The 21,779-nt window shown below is 38.1% G+C and overlaps 1 protein-coding gene, 1 long non-coding RNA gene and 1 pseudogene across 6 annotated transcripts; 2 read left to right on the top strand and 1 right to left on the bottom strand.

The window, feature by feature from the left end:
* Positions 1 to 17,613: 17,613 nt before the first annotated feature.
* LOC125591023 lies at positions 17,614 to 17,705 on the top strand (annotated as a pseudogene).
* Positions 17,706 to 17,855: 150 nt separating this feature from the next.
* On the bottom strand, positions 17,856 to 18,710 carry LOC106358416. Its single transcript, XR_001272474.3, has 3 exons — positions 18,616 to 18,710; positions 18,341 to 18,438; positions 17,856 to 18,123 (listed from the first exon to the last, which is right to left on the bottom strand). It is a non-coding gene; the product is annotated as an uncharacterized LOC106358416 (long non-coding RNA).
* LOC106358415 (squamosa promoter-binding-like protein 2) lies at positions 17,952 to 21,555 on the top strand. Of its 5 annotated transcripts, none has more exons than XM_013798210.3 (5): positions 17,952 to 18,199; positions 19,714 to 20,406; positions 20,502 to 20,605; positions 20,726 to 20,947; positions 21,040 to 21,555. In XM_013798210.3, the coding sequence occupies exons 1-5, from the start codon at positions 17,970 to 17,972 to the stop codon at positions 21,339 to 21,341; spliced, it is 1,551 nt and encodes a 516-aa protein (XP_013653664.2). In that variant the 5' UTR covers positions 17,952 to 17,969; the 3' UTR covers positions 21,342 to 21,555. The 5 variants fall into 5 exon arrangements, with proteins under 5 accessions (XP_013653664.2, XP_022562997.2, XP_013653666.2 ...); XM_022707276.2 differs by lacking the exon at positions 17,952 to 18,199 and adding an exon at positions 18,453 to 18,665; XM_013798212.3 differs by lacking the exon at positions 17,952 to 18,199 and adding an exon at positions 18,889 to 19,053.
* The last annotated feature ends 224 nt before the right edge of the window (positions 21,556 to 21,779 follow it).

Below are 21,779 nucleotides of genomic sequence, written 5' to 3'. Positions count from 1 at the left end.
TCGACAGTGCGAATTTCGGTTCCCACATACTATCTCCACTAATTTCGTCAGATACACTTATCTTTTGTCGTCGTGAATGACCCATAATTGATCGGAGAAGATAGAACGTTTTTTTTTAATCTGTGTTATATTCTATCATATGCATATAAAATAGAAATGCAAAACAATAAGTATTATGTTTATTCTATTCATGTTATGTAATGCGATATATTCTGTTACTATATTATTTATCATGTTCTGTTCCATTTGACGAGCAATAAAGAGTGTTCTATTTTGTTTAGAAATATATTTTGTAATTTTTTTTTAAGTTCTAACTATTGTTACATGTTTTTGAACATGTAAAATATCTTACTATAATCTATATTGTACAGTTTAAAATTACATAATACAACTTAATGTTACATAATATTATGTATTTTTTAGATTTTGATATTTGGGTTTTGAGTTTATGTTTGGGTTTAAGGTTTAGGGTTTAGTGATTTGGATTTAGTATTTAGAAGGCGAGGGGTATGGTTGGGACAACATTAACTTATTCCATGCAATGATAAACATTTCATAATTTCACTATTAAGTACTATACTAGGTATTTTGTTCCATTCTATTTGGGTTTAGGGTTTATATTTGAGTTTGTGGTTTATATTTGGTTTTAGGGTTTAATGATTAGAATTTAGTATTTAGGTGTTGTTGGTGGGTTTGGGATAAAGTTTCTTATTTAAGGGTTAGGATATAGTTGATGTCTTATGCTATTTGGTTGATATGGAACATAATACACCGGTTTAACTGTGAGAAGTAAATGAAATACACCATTTATTGTAAGAGTATTCTACTTTTATCCACACATTTACTGTGCACAGTAAAAACGTACGCGGTAATTACGTCAATGGATTTGGTGTCGTCATTTTCAACAATGCACAGTAAATGTTGACCATACCTTATTTCTTCAACGTTATGTGCCTCATTTACCGACTACTTGCATCAATAGAGGGTATAACCGGAAAAAGGAATGCTAAATGTTATTGATTACATTACGTCAAAATCAATGTCATTCACTTAATTTACCTTCAGATTTTAGCTATTTGGCAAATTAACATTAAGATTTATTCCACCAAAAAACATTTGTACAAATAATATGGCATTTTTTGAAATGAGTTTGAATTTTAGGGACTCAAAAACATTAAACTTCAATCCTTATATCATCTTGTGGATAACCAAATCCCCATGGCCCTGTCATATCGGCCATTGCTGGACCCTCGAAAAGAATCAACTCGGGTTCCAAACTTGTTTATCAATGTAAGAACACAAACGAGTCTGGTCTTGTGGATGTTCTCCATAAAAAAGATCCAAGATAGCGTTTTATAGATCAATAGAACACGAGTACAATAGGTTAGTTTATCAACCCTAATTCTAGTTGTAGGATTTTAATTTTTATAAAATATATTTCGTAAAATAATCTTGACAATGTTTTATGTAACAACTTTCGTAAAACAAACTAAACAGTTTTACGGAATAAACTTCCGTGAAACTAACTCTTACAAAATTTTGCATAATAACTTTCTTAAAACAAAACTAAACAGTTTTACAAATTAAACATCTGCAAAACTAATCACAACATTTTACCAAGCATCTTTTGTAAAATGAAACATAACAGTTTTACAATATAAACTTCCTCAAAACTAACTATAGCATTTTACAAAACAACTTTTGTGAAACAAAACATTATGAAACAACTTTCCTAGAACAAAAAAAAGGTTTTACAGGAACAACTTTCGTAAACTAAATGCAACTCTATGTTTTGCAAAATGGTCTTTGAAAAATCAAACAAGATAGTATAAAACAATTAATGGGAGATGAAAGAAGACGAGAAGGCCAACAAGAGCGCCTCCTTGCCAATCTCTCTCTTTCTCTCGAGTGATTGCCCTCTCTCTCTCTAGTGGTCACCACCCTCTCTCTCTAATGGTCGCCTTCTCTCGCTCTAGTGGTCGTTGATAGACCATGGATTTTACCCATTTTCAACCATGGTTTATGAATGTTTTAAGATATATTATTACTATATAGAGTCTATTTAGAGTAATTACAGGTTCATGTACTATTTGGAAGGAAATGATGTATTTGGAGCTTTTTGGAGATCTTTGGAGCTTCGCTGGAAGCAAGAGATGATCGACGGCCGCAATTCAGTATCGACCGACAGTTACCACCAAATATCGATCGATGTTGGGAATCTCACATCAATCGATTATGAAGCCATTCGAGAATTAATGACAAATTAGAAGATTTCAAGTTTTGAAAAGTCCCAATAATTACATCATTAGTCCATGGCCGCCTGTTAGGCTATTTATTAGGGTTTTGTATCATTTTAGAGGCAGACTTGCCTAGAGACCTTTTTGGACCTAGTTTGGAGGAGGCAAGAACCCACCATTGAAAGAGGAGAGCTTAGGATTGGAGAGATAGGTCATCTACTGCAAAACAGAGAAGATCTTGAACTCCCTTGCTTTCATTATTTCTGTTACTTTTGCTATTTATTTTAATTAAGTATTATTCAGACCATCAAAACTATGTGTTTCATGAATATGTCAGAGTAGTCCTTACTGTTAGATTTAAGTTTCTCAAATAGGTTGATAAATGTAATACTGACACAACAATTGTTAGGTTGTTTAGAAATATAGTTCAATCATCTAGTTATGCTTAAGGCTAAGTTTAAGATTGATCACCCTTCAAACTTAGATCTTAGGATTAATTGGGATCAAACCATTGCTTGACTCTGAAAATAACTAGAATGATCTAACTGACTAGATACAGACGAGAGTTGGTCTAGTGAGTTAGAGAATACAAATCAAACCTTTCCGTAAAGCTTTCTGGAAGAAGTATCGATCGACGCAGCGATATCCCTGTCGATCGATATTTTGAAAGGTGTATCGATCGATATTCACAAAGAATTATCGATCGACACTTTCTCGCGACCAAAATAACGAGAGTTGAGGTCCGAGATCCAGATTAGATAATCAAACAGATTATACCTTAGTTTGAATTCAAGAACAATTAATATTAATAAACTCCTAATTTTCCAAATTAAGTATTACTTGTCATACCTGAGAATATACATGAATCTAGCTACATCAACCAACTGTTAACAAACTCAAAACAATCAATTGAGCAATAAACTTGCTCACCAATCCATTTACTGCTTTTAAAACTTATAAACCATTTAATCTAGATTTATTTCAAGACCATAATCTATTGTGTAATCCTAAAGTCTCTGTGGATTCGATCCCTAAGTACTACATCCGAACCTCTTATTTGAGAGAATAATTCACTCCTTAGGGTAATTTGAGTGATATCAAATTTGGCGCCGTTGCCGAGGACTCTTTCTTATTACCATTAGATAACGTTTAGAGTTTAATTTAGATTTTGTTACTAAATTTGCTAAAAGTTTTCTTGCTTTTCCTGCTGACACAGGAGCTTCAAGATGGAAAACATGGATTTCGGCCGGACATCAATCAACGAAGTGACATCAATATCGGTCGACATGTCGACAGCGATATCGAGCGACAAGTCGACGGCAATATCGGCCGACAACACACGTCAAACATCGATTGACAACACCCCGCCGGAAGCAGGTAAGTATTCTCTTACCATTGTTGCCAATGAGAGAGTAGTCCTAGGAAAAACTAAAGGTCAACTAAGCAACGTAAATAACCAAATTATGAATGAACCGGGACTGAAATCCCTGTTCAAATTAAATCTATCTCAGAAAGGGATAATGAATGGAAATTGCCTTTGCAAGACTACTTAAACCCTGGAATGACCTATTCCAATAGGTCCACAACTAGACTACCAAAAGATGATACCACGAAATTCGGGATGAGTCCCGAATACTTAATTATGGTACGTCAAAACCCTTTTCGTGGGACCGTCTCAGAGAGACCGCACGATCACATCGAGTATCTAAAAGAATTGATGAATGATGAGTACAATCGTTGTAAACTCTTTCCATTTTCCTTAGAAGGCGACGCCAAAAAATGGCTAGACCAAATACCAACATGATCTTTGACCTGTTGGAAGGAGATAAGGAGTGCCTTTATAAATCAATTCTTCGATGAGGCGCACTACTGGGATGTAAGGAAGAAAATCTCCACATTCCGTCAAGGTCCACGGGAATCGTTCAGAAACGCATGGGAGAGATTCAAAAGCTAAAAACTTGAATGCCCCCACCATGGCTATTTAGAGCCGCGACTCATTAATACCTTTTACGGAGGTATTAACCTTCATTACCAGGTCACGCTTGACACAGCCAGTGAAGGAAACTTCAGTACCAGAAACCCTAAAGAAGCAAAGCGTTTGATCAAAATATAGCTACGGGTAGATCCTACGAAATGATGGCTGAAGAGTTAGGATGAAAAGTTGACTCAGTTGATGAATCACCCTTACTCGAAATTAAAGAACATCTAGACTCACCCCATCCTACTCTTGAGGGACATAACCAATTTGGGATTTACCAAATTGATGATGATACCCTATCTGAACTAGAACAGCAAATAGATTTCGTATATAGCCAAACCTTGAAAAATAATTACCTTAACCCCGATAGTTTTACCCAAAATTACGATGCTACTGCTGGATCACGCCGAGGCAGAGCAAAATTTAGGCTAAACCAAGCTTTCACGGGAAATCGCAAATTGGCCACTGACCTGAACGGAAACTGATGAGGAAGTTTAACGTTTTAAATGAACACATTAAGAGACTGGACAGTCACGTCGCGGAAAACGTAACCGCTATCAAAAGAGAGACAGGACGTCTCCCTGGGCGGACTGACGCGAACCTGAAACGTCAAGTTAATGCTGTGTTATTACGAAGCGGAAAACGCCTCATTCCGAGGGAAATGGAAATCAACAACTCAGAGAAACATGATGTAGTTGAGGAAACCGGTGAAATTAGGTCATGCCCTATAATCCTCGATGATCCCAGTACCGAGTCAGAAATACCTCGAGGAAGAGAGAGGCCCAACACTGATGAAGAGGCCATCGACCTCGGGGAAGAAGAAGGAGAAATGGAAGAGGACGTCAAAATCGATCGACAAGAAAGAACAAATGTCGGTCGACAAACCACAGTGAAAATACTCTAGAAACAATGTCGATCGACTCCCGACTCCTACTGAACCGGCAGTAGAAAGAGTGTATAGGACTCTACCACCCTTCCCTCCTAATAAGACGCAGACTAAGCGAGAGCTACACAAAGCAATCTGCAAGAAAGCATTCGATAAGATCACGTTGGAAATGCCATTGAGTGAAGCGATAAAAGTATCACCTTCGATGAAAAAAATATGTAAAAGATATGGTATCCAACAGCTTTCCAGCCACTGAGCGCAGCGTCATGATGGTTTCAGAGGAAGTAAGTGCAATAATCCAAGGCGAGATCCCGATCAAGAGACCCGATCCGGGCAATTTTGTTTTGGATTGCAATATACGGAACAAAAAATTTCCTCGATCCCTTTGTGACCTAGGTTCCAGCATTAACCTCATGCCACATTCTGTCGCAATATCCCTAGGATACGACAAGTTCTAACCTACCAAAATAACTTTGGTTATGGCCGATAGATCCGTTAGATTACCTGAGGGAGTGCTTGACGACGTGCCAATAAGGATTAATGGCTGTCACGTCCCAACGGATTTCATAGTACTGAAATACTAAAATGAACCAAAGGATCCCCTTCTTTTGGGTAGACCATTCCTAGCCATTACAGGTGCGATAATCGATGTCAAGGAGGGTAGGATATGTTTAAACATTGGAAACATTCCGATGACTTTCGACATGGATAACCTGATGAGACGACCCTGATCGATAAACAGACTTCTTACGTGGACGATATCTGTGAATTGGCTGAAGAATCTTTCATAGACTCATGCTCAGACGACCCTTTGGAGAAAGTACTCACAGCTGGTGAAGAGGAAAATTTCAGTGTCGATAGTAGAGCTGAGGAATACACACGATTAATGGACGCAAGCATGGAAAATGCAAGCGTCGATGACGTAGAGGATGACACTTCAGAAATCAACGTCGATCGATATTTACTAAAAGCTGTCGATCGACAACCATCCTCCTCGAATGAATGGGATCCCGAAAAGGCACCGAAGATTGAGTTGAAACAGCTGCCCGCTTGACTCATATATGCCTTTCTCTATAAAGATTCGTATCCAGTAATCGTGAACGCCAACCTCACAAATGGAGAACTTGCGTTGTTATTAAATAAATTATGCAAATACAGGAAAGCCCTCGGGTACTCTCGCGAAGACATTCCTGGCATCTCTCCAGATCTGTGCATGCACCGGATTCACCTAGAAGACGGTTCGAAATCGTCAGTGGAACACCAAAGGCGACTGAACCCGAACTTGAAAGAAATTGTTAAAAAGGAAATATTCAAACTTCTAGATGCCGGAGTCATTTACCTGATTCCGGATAGCAATTGGGTTAGCCCCGTGCATGTTGTACCAAAAAAGGGCGGAATCACTGTGGTGAAGAATGACAAAGACCACCTTTACATGCCCTTATGGAACATTCGCATACCGCAGAATACCATTCGGTCTTTGTAATGCCCATGCCACCTTCCAACGATGCATGATGTCAATTTTTACTGATATGATAGAAGATTTCATGGAAGTCTTCATGGACGATTTCTCAGTGTATGGATCCAGTTTCAAAAACTGTCTCGATAACCTATGTAAAGTTTTGGCAAGATGCGAAGAAAAGAATCTCGTTCTAAATTGGGAAAATGCGACTTTATGGTTAACGATGGAATCGTCCTAGGACACAAAGTGTTTGCTGCTGGTATAGAAGTAGATCAGACAAAGATTGAGGTAATGACCGGCCTGCCGGCACCCACAAACGTAAAAGATGTGAGGAGTTTTCTCGGATATGCCGGATTTTACAGGAGGTTCATACAAAATTTTAGCAAAATCGCTAGACCTCTCACCTCCCTCCTCTGTAAAGAAGTTAAATTCGACTTCACACCAGAATGCGTAAAGTCTTTTGAGGAAATAAAGAAAGCCTTGATAACCGCCCCCATCGTGCAAGCACCTGACTGGAATCTTCCTTTCGAAATCATGTGCGATGCGAGCGATTTCGCTGTAGGAGCAGTTCTGGGCCAAAGGAAAGACAAAAAGCTGCATGCAGTTTATTATGCCAGTCGAACTCTCGACGAAGCACAAAGAAATTATGCAACAACGAAAAAAGAACTGCTAGCCGTGGTTTATGCATTCGAAAATTCCATCAATACCTGGTCGGCTCGCGAGTCATCGTCCACACTGACCACGCTGCAGTTAAATACTTGATGCAAAAGAAAGACGCAAAACCACGACTCCTTCGATGGATCCTTCTACTTCAAGAATTCGACATCGAGATCAAAGATAAAAGAGGAGTAGAAAATTGAGTTGCAGATCATCTTTCCTGGATAAGAATATACAATGACGTCCCTATCGATGATTTCTTACCAACTGAAAACGTTTACCAAACGGAATCGTTCATCGGGAATATATGTCTCACTTCAGAAGACCTATCGATCGACGATAACGACCCAATGTCGATCGATTACGACAGTACCAGGTCAATCGACAACGACGTTTGTATGTCGATCGACACTTCAAATATTCTGAGCGAAGATACTAGTCCCAAAACCTTTCACCTTCGATATAAAAGTTAACGTTGCGCACAACAAGCTGTACCCTGACCATGACTCCCCCGTGGATGAAAATCTGCATCGAGGAGTGCATGTAGTCGGACAAGGTTCAAAGGACAGACCTTGGTACGCTGATAGAGTAAACTATTTAGCTGTCGACATAGAACCCGAAGAGTTGAGGGGGTACACAAGAAAGAAATTTTTAAGAGAAGCTAGGAGATATCACTGGGACGAACCATATCTTTACAAACACTGCTCTGACGGGATGTATAGACGCTGCGTCGCCGATACTGAAATACACGATATTTTATTCCAATGCCATGGATCCGATTTTGCTGGGCATTTTGCAACCTTTAAAATGGTATCAAAAATTCTTCAAGCAGGATTCTGGTGGCCAACCATGTTTTGCGATGCTCATGCATTCATAGCACAATGCGACAGATGCCAACGAAGGGGAAAAATCAGTAAAAGACACGAAATGGAACATAAATCTATTCAAGAAGTAGAAGTCTTTGACTGTTGGGGGATAGATTTCATGGGACCTTTCCCTTCTTCGTACAGAAATAAATACATCCTAGTCGATGTTGACTATGTGTCAAAGTGGGTCGAAGCGGTAGCTTCCCCAACGAACGATGCATCTGTAGTTATTAAGCTTTTCAAAAGCATTATCTTCCCGAGATTCGGAATACCCCGAAGAGTCATAAGTAACGGTGGTTCCCATTTCATCAACAAAGTGAAGGACTACTCCGTAAGAACGGCGTACACCATAGGGTTGCTACACCCTACCACCCGCAGACGAGTGGGCAGGTAGAAGTCTCAAATCGACAGATCAAAGAAATTTTAGAAAAGACTGTGGGCACATCCAGAAAAGATTGGTCTAAAAAATTGGACAATGCACTCTGGGCCTACCGGACTGCCTTCAAAACCCCTTTAGGAACCACCCCATTTCATCTACTATAAGGAAAATCATGTCACTTACCAGTTGAGCTGGAACACAAAGCAGCCTGGGCCATTAAATTATTAAATTTCGACATCAAACCAGCTGCCGAAAGAAGGCTCATACAGCTTAACGAACTGGACGAGATTAAACATTTAGCCTATGAGAGTTCAAATATATACAAAGTGAAAACGAAATCGTATCATGATAAAAAGATCATTTCCCGACACTTCGAACCAAATGATCAAGTACTACTGTATAACTCTCGGCTAACGCTGTGTCCCGGAAAACTCTGATTTCGTTGGTCTGGTCCTTTTATTGTTGTGAATGCCAATCTTTATGGAGCTATTACGCTTAAAAATAATAAAGGAGACAAATTCATGGTAAATGGCCAACGAGTAAAGCATTATTGGGATAAAATGCCAAATATCAAGCCCATTGACTTAGGCCCCCTTTCCGATAATTAGAAAATTCGAATCGAGTCAAGCTAAGGACTTAAAATAAGCGCTGACTGGGAGGCAACCCATTATTTTTAATTTTAGAATTTTTTTCGAATTTTTAGGATTTAAAAAAAAAAAGAAAACAAAATTATCGGAAAACAAAGCCTCTGTCGATCGACAACAAAATTATCGGAAAACATAGCCTTCAAACAAGTCTGGAAGGCTGACGAGATGAGAACGAAGAGGAGATTCAACACCAACAGCCCACCTCCTGTCCGTGACAGAGACCCTTGGCCAAGACAGCACGAGGATGGACCTTTTCCACTCTTTGACCACTTCGAGGACACGCGGAAAGCGGCGAAGAGCTTAGCATGCCAAAACCGTGCGATTGAGGACACCTGGGACGACTACGACAACATATTCTACAACGTGTGGCTGAAGGTTTCAATAGAACCGACGGGATTCGTCGATCCAGACGTGGTCCGAGCATTAGGTATCCGATCGGACCTCGAGGACTTGTTCGTTGAGTTGGGTATGGGAAACTTTGCTACTCACCCAAAAGTTCTCTACCCGGAGCTGGTCTGTCAGTTCATGGCCACCATGAACGTCTACTATGCCAACGAGAGGGAAAAGAAGGCTAGCGAGGGCGTCCTGACTTTCTTCATCTGCGGCATTTGCTACAGAGTCCCTCTTTTGACTATCTGCACTATCTACGGGTTCGAGACTGAGCGCCAGCATGCCATTGTACCCGAATTTCTTGGGATAGGGACATTTTGGAGCCACATAGCCACCGGCTTCTTCGACGTCAATAAGACCGTTCAGTCGGACATTCATCACCCGACTCTACACTACTTCATGAAGGCCCTTGCCAACTCCTTATTGTGAAGGATGGAACCTAGTAAGGTTCAGGTCCACGAGATCACTCTGGTTTACAACGCGGTGAGGAGCTTGGTTCAGATGGAGGGCATCGAGGAGCCCGCGGACGACTCACGGCCCAACCTTGGAGCCATATTTGCTGAGCATCTGGCCAAGCTCAAGATGAAGTCTTTCCAGTCAACGGGAAAGAAGAGGGAGACGGTTGGGAGCCTACTTACTCCGATGTTCGTCCATTGCGGAGTCCCTCTAGGCGACTGTGGGAACCGAAATTCACACTGTCGATTTCCGTTTAAATAAGAAAAGTAGGAGAACCCTAGTTTCCCAGAGGTCCCGGATATCTGCTAATACCACACGCCAAGCAATCAGAACACGAAATAAAAACGATAAAATATAAGAAATCGAAAAAAGAGCAAAGTAGATCTTATTCCGAATTCGCGTTTGAGCGTTACAACAAGGTAAGAGCCTGGGCTGCGAGAGCTGTCGGCGAGATTCCTAGTTCTAAAACCCTAAAGCTGTTAAACCTAATTGAGTCGCAGCTCGAATAACAAAGACGGAAAATTGCCTAAATTGCTCTTAGTGCTAAGTTTTTTGCTCTGTCTCTCTTTTTTTTTTTGCCTCTCGCCTAGGACTCCTTATATACTTGCTCCTAGGTCGGTTTGCGCCTTTCCCTTCTGTCCATAAGCCGGCATAGCTCAAAAATAGAGATACTCCAATTTTCCCGATCTTCATGATTATCTTCGGAAACTTTACATTTATCCGCGGAAAATTGACATTTATCTTGCCTTACAAACCAAGCATAAACCGTCATAAGGCTTATGGGTCTTTGGTTAAGAAATCGTAAGTGGGCTTTGAGCTACGTTTTAGGTCTCTTTGGGCCGTCTTTGACTTGAAACGTTATTACGGTTTTTTCGATAAAAACAAACTTCCCGCGGTTTTTATCGTAATGTTTGACTGATGACTTCGAGTAATGAAAAACAAAGAATGGTTTAGCCATGGCTCACGGGAGATAGCATTAAAGAGTAGACGAGAATGCATGGATTCGTGTCGTATCGACGTTCTAGGAGAGTTCGGTCGCTACGTAACGACCGAGCCGCGTACGTGCTCGGTCGCTACGTAGCGACCGAGCTTTGGCTCGAGCTCGGTCGCTACGTAGCGACCGAGCCATGTGTGTGCTCGGTCACTACGTAGCGACCGAGCTTCGGCTCGAGCTCGGTCGCTACGTAGCAACCAAGCTTGGCTTGTGCATGGTCTGATTGCCATACTCGAGCTTGTCCGTGGCCAGTTTGGAAACGTGTCTGTTGCCTTGGGACAATCGGTATTTAGTTAGATCGAGATTAGAACAAGATTTTACCGCAAGGGTCTTTGTAAAGATATTTTTTACGAAGAATCATTTTCGTAGAAAATGCTCATGCTGATTTTTGTGGAGATTTGGACATTACCTTCGTCGTAACCGTTTTCGACCCCAACAACGACGCTGATATGGACGACCGGATCGTCTACATGGATGCAGCACACCTCACGAGCGCACAGTGGCTCAAAGACGACCGCGACTGGTGCTTCAGGGATGAGGACGGCATACACTTGGTTTGGCTCCCACTTCAGTCACGTACGGACTTCGCCCATGGACTTAGGAGCATTCAGTTCCAACCTGACCCTCGCCGAGTCCAAGCGGCAGCAGCCCAGCCGCGCCGCTACACGGTCCAGCGCCCTGGAGGACCCCAGCCGCATCGTCCCGAGGACTCACTACCACGTTTCCCTCCTATGCCAGGCATGTCTGCACGTCCTGAGGGAAACTTCCAGTGCGTCGTAGTCGATGCTCTCACTGCCATCTGGGCTAGAGTATCGAGATGTCGCTGTTCGAGCAGGAGGAGTGTGCGAGCCAGCTCACCGTCAACAACAGGACCGTCCCGCCAGCGCAGAGGCACCTCCAGCAACGAGACCACTGATGAGGACTAGTCCTCACATCTCTATCCCTATCTACTTATGTTTATCCTTTATTTTTGAACTTTTAGGATTTACTTTTGAACTTATTATTTTATGTTATGACTGGAGTTTATCTATTTTACTAATCTTGCATGTGTTTGGATTGTCTAACAGAGCTAACCTAGCTGACTGATGCTAATTCTATGATGAGTTAGACACATGGATACGTTGCGGCTAGCGCAGACGTTTTTATGTCTCTGGGCTATCGATCGATAACAAGACGGTTACGTCGATCGACAGATATGCGGTGATATCGATCGATTATGTGGTATACATGTCGATCGATCCTCAAGATAGAGGGTAACACATTCTTTTCTCTTGTCTAACATTCTAACATTTTAACTTAGTTATTATTAACTTTCTAACCAACCAACCTTAGACTGAATATCACTGGGGACAGTGAAGTTTAAGTTTGGGGGAGGTACTTACTAATATTTGTTTATTCATGAATTTTTAAGTATTTTCAAATAAAAATTTTATTGAGTCAAGAAGGGAATAATGATCTTATTAGATTTTTGCTTGTTATCTAACCACTTCTTTAGCACCATTTTAAACTTTCTGATTGCACATAGTACTAAAGATACTAAAGTGGATCAACCTGTCAAGTATCCACACTTGATGAGATTGTTTGAAGGAACCAAAGCCGACCTCCAACACTAAACTTGACACAACTGCTTGTCTTGGAGCTTGGTATACAAGGGATCAGATTCTTCAAACAAGTCTGGAAAGTAAAGCCTTGTGTAGATTTATCATATTTTCTATCTCTATTTCGACCCTAGATTAATAGGTAGATTGAGAAAAAAAATTAATAAAAAAAAAATTAATTAATTAATTAGGCATTAGTTAGGTGGAATCAAAACAGGACTTGGTAGCTACAACCATTAAGGCTTGCTTCATAAGGATTCCAACAAAAAGAATTCGAACGGGACTTGGTGGCGGCAATCATTAAGGTTCGATTCATATGAATTCTTGGATATAGGTCAAATAGAAGTGAACAGGACTTAGTGGCAGCCACCATTAAGGCTTGATTCGTGGAAGCATGTCCAATCTTGGTCAATGAACCTGAAATAAGCAGACTTTGACTAAAGAGAAAAATTAGAAGAGAGAAAAAATAGGAATTAACTTTTACATGCAGATCCAAATACTTGTTTGAGAATCATTGCATCATGTGATCGATACTCCCAAGGTAAAGCCTTCACTTTTATTTATGCCAAGAAATGAGGTTGGTAGAGGGGAATGTCAGACAAGAATTGTTTAAGTTGCTGGCTAGATGAATTTGGTTGCTAAGTTAGGATATAGTATAAAGTGCTGTTGTGATTAGGACTTTTTAGATATGGATTGCAATATTGTAGAGGTGATGATTCTGAGTTTTAGATCATGTGAGTTCCTGATATTTTCAAACCTCTCTCAGAGAGACTGCTCTGTTGTGTTTTGCTTGAGGACAAGCAAAAGAGTAAGTCTGGGGGAGTTGATAGACTATGGATTTTACTCATTTTCAACCATGGTTTATGAATGTTGTAAGATATATTATTACTATATAGAGTATATTTAGAGTAATTACAAGTTCAGGTACTATCTGGAAGGAAATGATGTATTTGGAGCTTTTTGGAGATCTTTGGAGATTCGCTGGAAGCAAGAGATGATCGATGGTCGCAATTCAGTATCGAGCGACAGTTACCACCAAATATCGATCGATGTTGGGAATCTCACATCGATCGATTATGAAGCCATCCAAGAATTAATGACAAATTATAAGATTTCAAGTTTCATAAAAGTCTTAATAATTACATCATTAGTCCATGGCCGCCTGTTAGGCTATTTATTAGAGTTTTGTATCATTTTAGAGGTAGACTTGCCTAGAGACTTTTTTGGACCTAGTTTGGAGGAGACAAGAACCCACCATTGAAAGAGGAGAGCTTAGGATTGGAGAGATATATCATCTACTGCAAAACAGAGAATATCTTGAACTCCTTTGCTTTAATTACTAGGGGCATTGCCCCCGCGCAAGCGCGGGGTTGTGGACAGAGTTCTTGTTTCATTTCAATATTTTTGCTTGGGTTATTGTAGTTGTGATTTTTGCGTTTTGAGTTGTTTTCAAGTTTTTTTTATTGTTATAGGGTTAGAGTTGTGATGATGAACTATGTATGCATTGTTCTCCACTTATGAATGACTAAACTGTGTTAGTAATGTGATTGGTATAATTCGTGTTGTTGTTTGTTGTGTCACTGAGACTTATTGTTTGTTTTTTTTTTAATTTGTTTCTTGTACTGTTGAGAGTATATAAATTATATTAAAGTTGTTGAAAATACTTTTTGTTTCTGGATATTTTTTCTCCAGTTAGTCGTGTAAGTTGTGTGTATTAAGTAATAATTTTTATTATCCTTATTATGTTTGTTATATGTTTTTATTTTATTTTTAAACTTGTTGTTCTTACCGGACCTTTAAAACAAATACATGAAGACTTGTAGAAATAACTATAAGATGAGTGACAGTTCTGAGTATTTGGGCTTTAATGAGTTTTAAACGAATTTATGTATTTTTCATAAGAAGATAATAGCATTGGCTTGTTGACATTGGGAATGTAAGCTATTTTTATAAGACAAGAGGAGTGAGCAGGTGGAGCTGTTGTTGCCGCCTTTGTGTCTGTCGGGATTGTCTCTTGTATCTCTTGTTGTGATTGTGTTTGTTTATTTTTTATTTGATGGGTAATATGTAAACAAAAATCATTGTTAGTTGTATTTATCAGAGTTCATAACTTACTCTGCTTTTTGGTTTAGGTAATTTCATTGATCTTGGTTGTCGTATTCGTCTTCTTCGTTGCAAAAGTAAGTTTTTAAATTGTTAAATAGCAGACCGTGTAGTTTGTATTTGTTTAGCTGACTCGATGTATGTGTCGTTGCGAAAGTAAGTTTGTAAATTGTTAAATAGATGGCCGTGTAGTTTGTATTTGTTTAGCTAACTCGATGTATGTATCGTTGAGTTTTAGTTGAGGTGATTGGTTTGGCATATTTTTTTTGAAGTTTATTTCTAAGATTAGACAAAAAAAGAGAGGTGGTCATTAATGATACGTCTTTTTTGGAATTCTAAATTTTGATGTTTTGATTGTTTGGGTTGTTGTGGTTTCTTTTACGCTGTAAAAATAAAGATTTGTGTAAAATTAGTTTGATAAGTAAGAGAGAAAAATAGACGACCACAGAATTTGGGTAGGAAATATTTTTGATTATTGATGTTAGCACAATATAGATAATAGTATAAGGAGAATTGTGTGGTGATTGTTTCTTACGGATCAATTAGGAGACGGATAACGACTCGAGTTGTTTCTTTGTTAAGGTCAGAGCCTTGGACATAACGGATTTGCCCAACTACATCTGCGAGTTTAAATATCATTTATGATAACAAAACATATTATAAACTCAGATGCAATATGATAATATATACCTGAGAGTTCTAGGTTTTTGTTCGCAATCGCTTGGAAATTGTCAAACAGTCTAATTATGATTGGAGATTGAACTCAGGAGCACCCATGATGACTTTATCAATAATAGTTGGTGAAGTGAAACGAATGAGGAATGGATGATCAATTATCTTGTACATGCTTGAGCATCTAGCAACCTCAAAACGATCGACTTTCAGTCTTTCACAATGGAACCGACTTTCAAAGATGGCATGTAATGATTAGCACGTCCGGCGGGAATAAACCCATGAATCACGGAATCTGCAAATAATATTATTTAACAAAGAATCAGGAAATCAATTATATTAAATAAGTGTGATAAATCGAAGATTAATTTACCTTTTCATCAAGGAAGAGAACCGTGATTCCCATAAACTCACTGTCTTTCTTGAAGTTCAGGGAGTCCCATAAGCGAGGAGGTTAAAGGCTATTCTCTGGCTACTACGACCAACACGGAGAGACTCGAAGGTTGAGTGACGGATGCCAGGAACGCCGGTTTGAGGAACTGGAGAGGAAGAAAGACATTTCCTAGAAGATCGTTAAAGCTAAGAGGAATCAATGAGTTTTGTGGAGATGCAAATTGGGTTCATCAAAGATGAGAATCATATATATAGGGTTTAAAGAAAGGCTACAAATCATGAACATTTAAGATCAATCGATTTAAGATGAGGAGATGAAGAGTTCACCGGTGAAAAAATAGATTACGAACAGACACACAACGCGACTCTTCAGACTTGTCTAAGACAATGATGAAAAGAACCCTAATCTCATGTTAAATGAAGACAGTTTACATTATGAAAAAACCTATAATTGTTGTTTTTTTCATATAACGTGATGAACCTCATTTAAAAATGAAACTCATAATACACTTGTAGGCCCGACCCACAGAGAAAACCGAAGAAGCAAAGGTTTCCGACCTTCATAAATATATATTAGTTTTAGTCATCAATGTACAAAGTATCCCTTAGTTTAGTGGTATAAATGTTGTGTTTATATCTCAATAACCCGGGTTCGAACCACAAGTTTGACACTTTTTTCACTCTTTTTAAAAGTGGGATCCACCAAAATGCTGACGTGTCGTCTCAGGAGTGATGCAACTGCCTCATTATATTATAGATTTTTGTTACTTTTGCTATTTATTTTATTTAAGTATTATTCAGACCATCATAACTATGTGTTTCATGAATATGTCTGAGTAGTCTTTACTGTTAGATTTAGGTTTCTCAAATAAGTTGATAAATGTAATACTGACACAACAATTGTTAGGTTGTTTAGAAATATAGTTCAATCATCTAGTTATGCTTAATGCTAAGTTTAGGATTGATCACCCTTCAAGCTTAGATCTTAGGATTAATTGAGATCAAACCATTGCTTGACTCAATACTTGAAAATAACTAGATGATCTAACTGAGTAGATACAGACGAGAGTTAGTCTAGTGAGTTAGAGAATACAAATTAAACTTGTCCGTAAAGCTTTATGGAAGAAGTATAGATCGACGCAGCGATAGCCCTGTCGATCGATATTTTGAAAGGTGTATCGATCGATATTCACAAAGAATTATCGATCGACACTTTCTCGCGACCAAAATAACGAGAGTTGAGATCCGAGATCGAGATTAGATAATCAAACAGATTATACCTTAGTTTGAATTCAAGAACAATTAATATTAATAAATACTTAATTTTCTAAATTAAGTATTATTTATCATACCTGAAAATATATCCGAATATAGCTATTTCAAGCAACTGTTAACAAACTCAAAACAATAAATTGAGCAATAAATTTGTTCACCAATCCATTTACTACTTTTAAAACTTATAAATCATTTAATTTAGATTTATTTCATCGGATATGTTTTCAATTTTATAATTCTAGCGAATTCCTGGGAGTCAGATCGAAACCAAACGCTCTAACATTAATTAATCATGTGAGATCATATCAGGTATACTTTCTATTAGTTAATTAATATTTTATAAATAATATATATATATATATATATATTAAATTAAGAAGTTCACAAGGGTATTCGTATAATATATTAGAGCAATATATATATATATTTGTTATTCTGAAAACTGTTTTAGAATTAAATTAAGAAGTTCACAAGGGTATTCGTATAATATATTAGAGCAGCTCTACCTGACGAGCGGTTTGTCTTCCAGCACAATGATAACTCCAACGAACTTTTCTTCCTACGATAAAATGTTTTAAAATTGAACTTATCATGGAATCAATTTACTAACCCAAGAACTTTTCCTCCATGGAATCATGCTAGATTGGTGACATTCGTGTTGCAGTTCTGTCTAAATTTCTCCTGGCTTAACTGTGTCAAAGCAATGTCTAGATTTCGTATTAGTGATTGTTTTCTAAGTTCAAAAAAAAAAAACTTTTCCTTTAAAAGGGGTGTATTGAATCATGCATATATATTACTATATAAGAAACAAAAAAGAAAATCAATTAACGAAGCATGGGCTATTCTTGATTTTGACGCTCTTTGATCTACCAAAATATCCACATGTCTGTGTAAGTACATATCAAATTGCTTTTTCTTAATTAACAATATCATAAAGTTTTTTTTTTATAAATAATAAAATCATGCTTTTTCCTCGATAATGAATGAATCGTCCAAAAAAGTTGAAGCTGGTGAAAGGCAGTTTGACCCCTCCCCATCTCCCAACTTGGTACTTCGCTTTGCACACATCACATGCTTCCTCTCACTCTCTCTCCTCTTTTCTTCTCCCACTCTTGTTCTTCTCTCTAAATGCTCTGTATTGTGTCAAGCCAAAAAAGGAAGCTTTACTCCATTAACGACGAGATCCTTCCCTAATTCTCTGATCAATAGGTAAACCATTTTTATCTAGACTAATCATGATAATGCCTTTTGGTTTCCTGTAAATCTTATAGCTTAGAGTAAATATTTTGATTTACTTAGCTTAGAGTAAATATTTTGATTTACTTAGCTTAAAAGAAAGAACTTCTTTACCATAAATGGTGAGACATCCATTTGCGGCTGAGATTTTGCTAACTTTATTATCTCTCTCTCTTTCTTGATTTTTCTATTTTTTTTTTCTATTTTACTACCTACACAATAGCATCATAATCAGAGAGGGATGGTGAGTTGAAAATAACCATTGTGTTGCATCTAGTTGATAAATCTAAAAACCATCAAATACCCCACTTTCTCAACGAAGTTAAAACAAATTTTACTCTTTTACTTTACCCCTATAGATCTCATTCCCAGAGAAAAAAAGAGAAAACCTTTTGTGGGGTGTTGATGCTTTATTGGTTCATGATTTCTTATGGGTTTTGTAAGTTACTGATTCTAGTGTCGGTTTACATATGTGTTTAGGAACCATGAAATCTGTAGTGGGTTGTGAGTAGTATATAAATATTAAAGGGATGATTTTGACAGCTATTGAGTAGTTAATCCGCATCTGTAGACAGCTTTTGATAATGAAATGGTAAAGGAGGGTCCCTACTTCTTGAAGGATTATGCCCCCACAAACTCAGTGAATGTAAATTATTGGTTGAGCTAAAAGTTTTTTTTTTTGTGATGAAAAAAATGAGGGTGTCTTTTATTGTTCTTGTTATAAATGAGAATGAAACTTGTCTTGGAAAGTCAAAAAAATTGAAAAAAAAAAAAATTCTTCTTCCTCAGGGTTTACCTTAGAGAGAGATCCACAAGTTTTTTTGTAGGTATGTTGGTGTTTGTGCGATCTGTTGATTTTGTCCTTTTTATCTCTGCAAATAATAGAGAAGATAAAAGAAGCATTTTTCCTAGGTTAAGAGTACTTTTTGCTACTTGAAGTTTATGTGAGTTTTATTTTCTCTTGACTTTACTTGTAGAAAACTATAATTCTGTAATGAATAGTGCAAGAGAAAGAGCTTCTTGAGATCTGCTTTTAGTTTGATCACTTATATAGATCAGAAAACAAATTTCTCTTTTATTTTGTTAAAATAATAAGGATGAAGGGTTTTGAGAAAACCATAGAGCCTAAGTACAAACAAGAATTTATAATAGAAACTTTCTCTAAGAAACCTGAATTCTTAACTTCCCTTGTCTGCTCATGCCAAAAATTTTTACATCACAATTTTGCTTAAGCAGATCTATTTTATCTTCACTCTATCTTCTTGCTTTGGATTTTCTTTGGACTGTGAGGCCTCATGGTCTGGTTACTAACAGAGTTAAAGAAGAAAATGAAGTGTATGAACCAAGTTTATATTCTAATTGTCAGTAGCATCTATATATGCTATTTTCCAACTTAAGTAGCTTGCTTGTAAGAATCCATTTTGTTTATCAAGAGTGGAGAACTCCATTCTACAATTTGGCTCTTATGAAATCTTTTGTTCTTTCAGATTTTGGTGTTTTAGTGTCTGTATGGAGTGTAATGCAAAGCCATCATTGCAGTGGGAGTGGGATAATCTAATATCGTTTGGTACTTCATCAGCTGAAATTCCTAAAAAGCAACGACCAATGGATTGGGAAAATGATGGGTTTGATTGCACCACTTTTTACTCTTCCAGCTTTTCTACAGTAGCAGCATATGGTGGTAGTTCAGGTTCTGATCTAGCTCATGCTTTCTCTAAAAGCTCAAAGTCAACTTCCATTAGCTCTTCGTCAGCTGAAGTTAGAACATACAATTTCACATCAGAAGCTGGTGAAAGTGTTCCTGCTGGGAGCAGTGAAGAGTTTGCAATGGGAATTGATACTTCTCCAAGTCTTGAACTTTCTTTCGGCTCTGGTGATCCGGTTCTTGGTTTGAAGCTCGGTAAGAGGACATACTTTGAAGACTTTTGGGAAGTGGAGAATGCTAAAGGTTCAGCAGCACTTCCAGTGAGCCTGGCGTCATCTTCTGCTTCTCCGGTGAAGAAATCCAAACCCATTTCTCAGAAATTACAAACTCCTCACTGCCAAGTTGAAGGCTGTAACCTCGATCTCTCCTCAGCTAAAGACTATCATCGGAAACACAGGATTTGTGAAAACCATTCAAAGTTCCCTAAAGTCATTGTGAATGGCTTAGAACGCCGGTTCTGCCAACAATGTAGCAGGTAAAAAAGCTAGTCTTTCCCACAAGAGATATTGGTTTAAACAAAAGCCTTAAAGACATCTCATATGACAATTTTATTATTTTTGGTCTTCAAAGGTTTCACTGTCTCTCTGAGTTTGATGAGAAGAAACGTAGCTGTCGCCGACGTCTCTCAGATCACAATGCAAGACGTCGCAAGCCAAATCCCGGGAGGACATATGGTATATACTAGATTCGCTTATCTCTTATCCTATATCAAATCTAAATTTAGCTACAATTTAGTTATAGAATATCATTAATGGAGAGTTTGGAGATGTGTTTTTTTCATTCTGTATATGCAGATGGGAAGCAACATATGGATTTTGTATGGAACAGATTTGCACTTATCCATCCACGAAGTGAAGAAAAGTTTCTATGGCCAAATCCGAAGCCTGTACCATCAAGAGGGTTATTGCAGGAACCTGCAACGACCGAGATGCCCAGTAAGCTTTTCACCGAGCAATGTGGCTTTGGATTGTTGGACCCCAAAACAAAAACCACGAGAGCTGAGCTATTCAGTAAAGGTTTGTGTGCTTCTTAACTGTTTAATATATTTCCTCTTGGGGTTCAAGTACAGGTTGTATTCATGATTTTGATGATTGCTTGTTTTATGCAGATTTGTTAGAAAAGGTCACAATCTCTTCACACATAAGTACTTCTCAAGATCTTGATGGTGCTCTCTCTCTTCTGTCAAATTCAACACCATGGGTTTCCTCAGACCAGCCAAGACGGTTTTCCCTTAACCACCATTCCACAAGCAACCTCCAACCTGTGGTTCACGGGTCTGTGACTCAACCCAATTCAGTGTCCAGCTATTGGCAGCCGGATCCACCAGCAGTTGAGGGCTCAACCGCTTTGCCTAGGAACGGGGAAGGCCAGTTTAATGACCACTACAACTTGAATCAGTTTTACAACTGAAAGTGTATTGCCTTTATATCATAATAAGATATTTTGTTTAAGGATCAGGCGAGCCTAGTGGTAACTTTAAGATAGGAGCTGTGAAACTTGCTAAAGACATCAATTCCTCTCTTCTTTCTTTTTTATCCTTTGATTTTCTTGGGTTAGGGAGAGTTGTGACAGTTAAGTCTTATAAATCATCTTGTCAAATTATTTTTACATTAGAATTTTCAAATATGGATGGTGCAGCAACTAAAAATTGATCAAACGCATGATAATATACGTATGATAAGAATATATGCATTTGATCTTTTTTTTTTATATTCGTATTAGTCAACAGTATCAATAAGCGCATCTTGTGTTATATGCATTTTCTCTAATTCTTTTGTCATAGTTTTTTCCACAACATGAAATATAACGATTTAATTTAGGTTTCATTTGAAATCTTAATAAGAACTA

Source organism: Brassica napus, chromosome C7 (assembly GCF_020379485.1).
Source record: "Brassica napus cultivar Da-Ae chromosome C7, Da-Ae, whole genome shotgun sequence".
NCBI lineage: Eukaryota > Viridiplantae > Streptophyta > Magnoliopsida > Brassicales > Brassicaceae > Brassica > Brassica napus.
The sequence above is the reverse complement of the archived record's forward strand: the minus strand, read 5'-3'. Positions and strand labels throughout refer to the sequence as shown.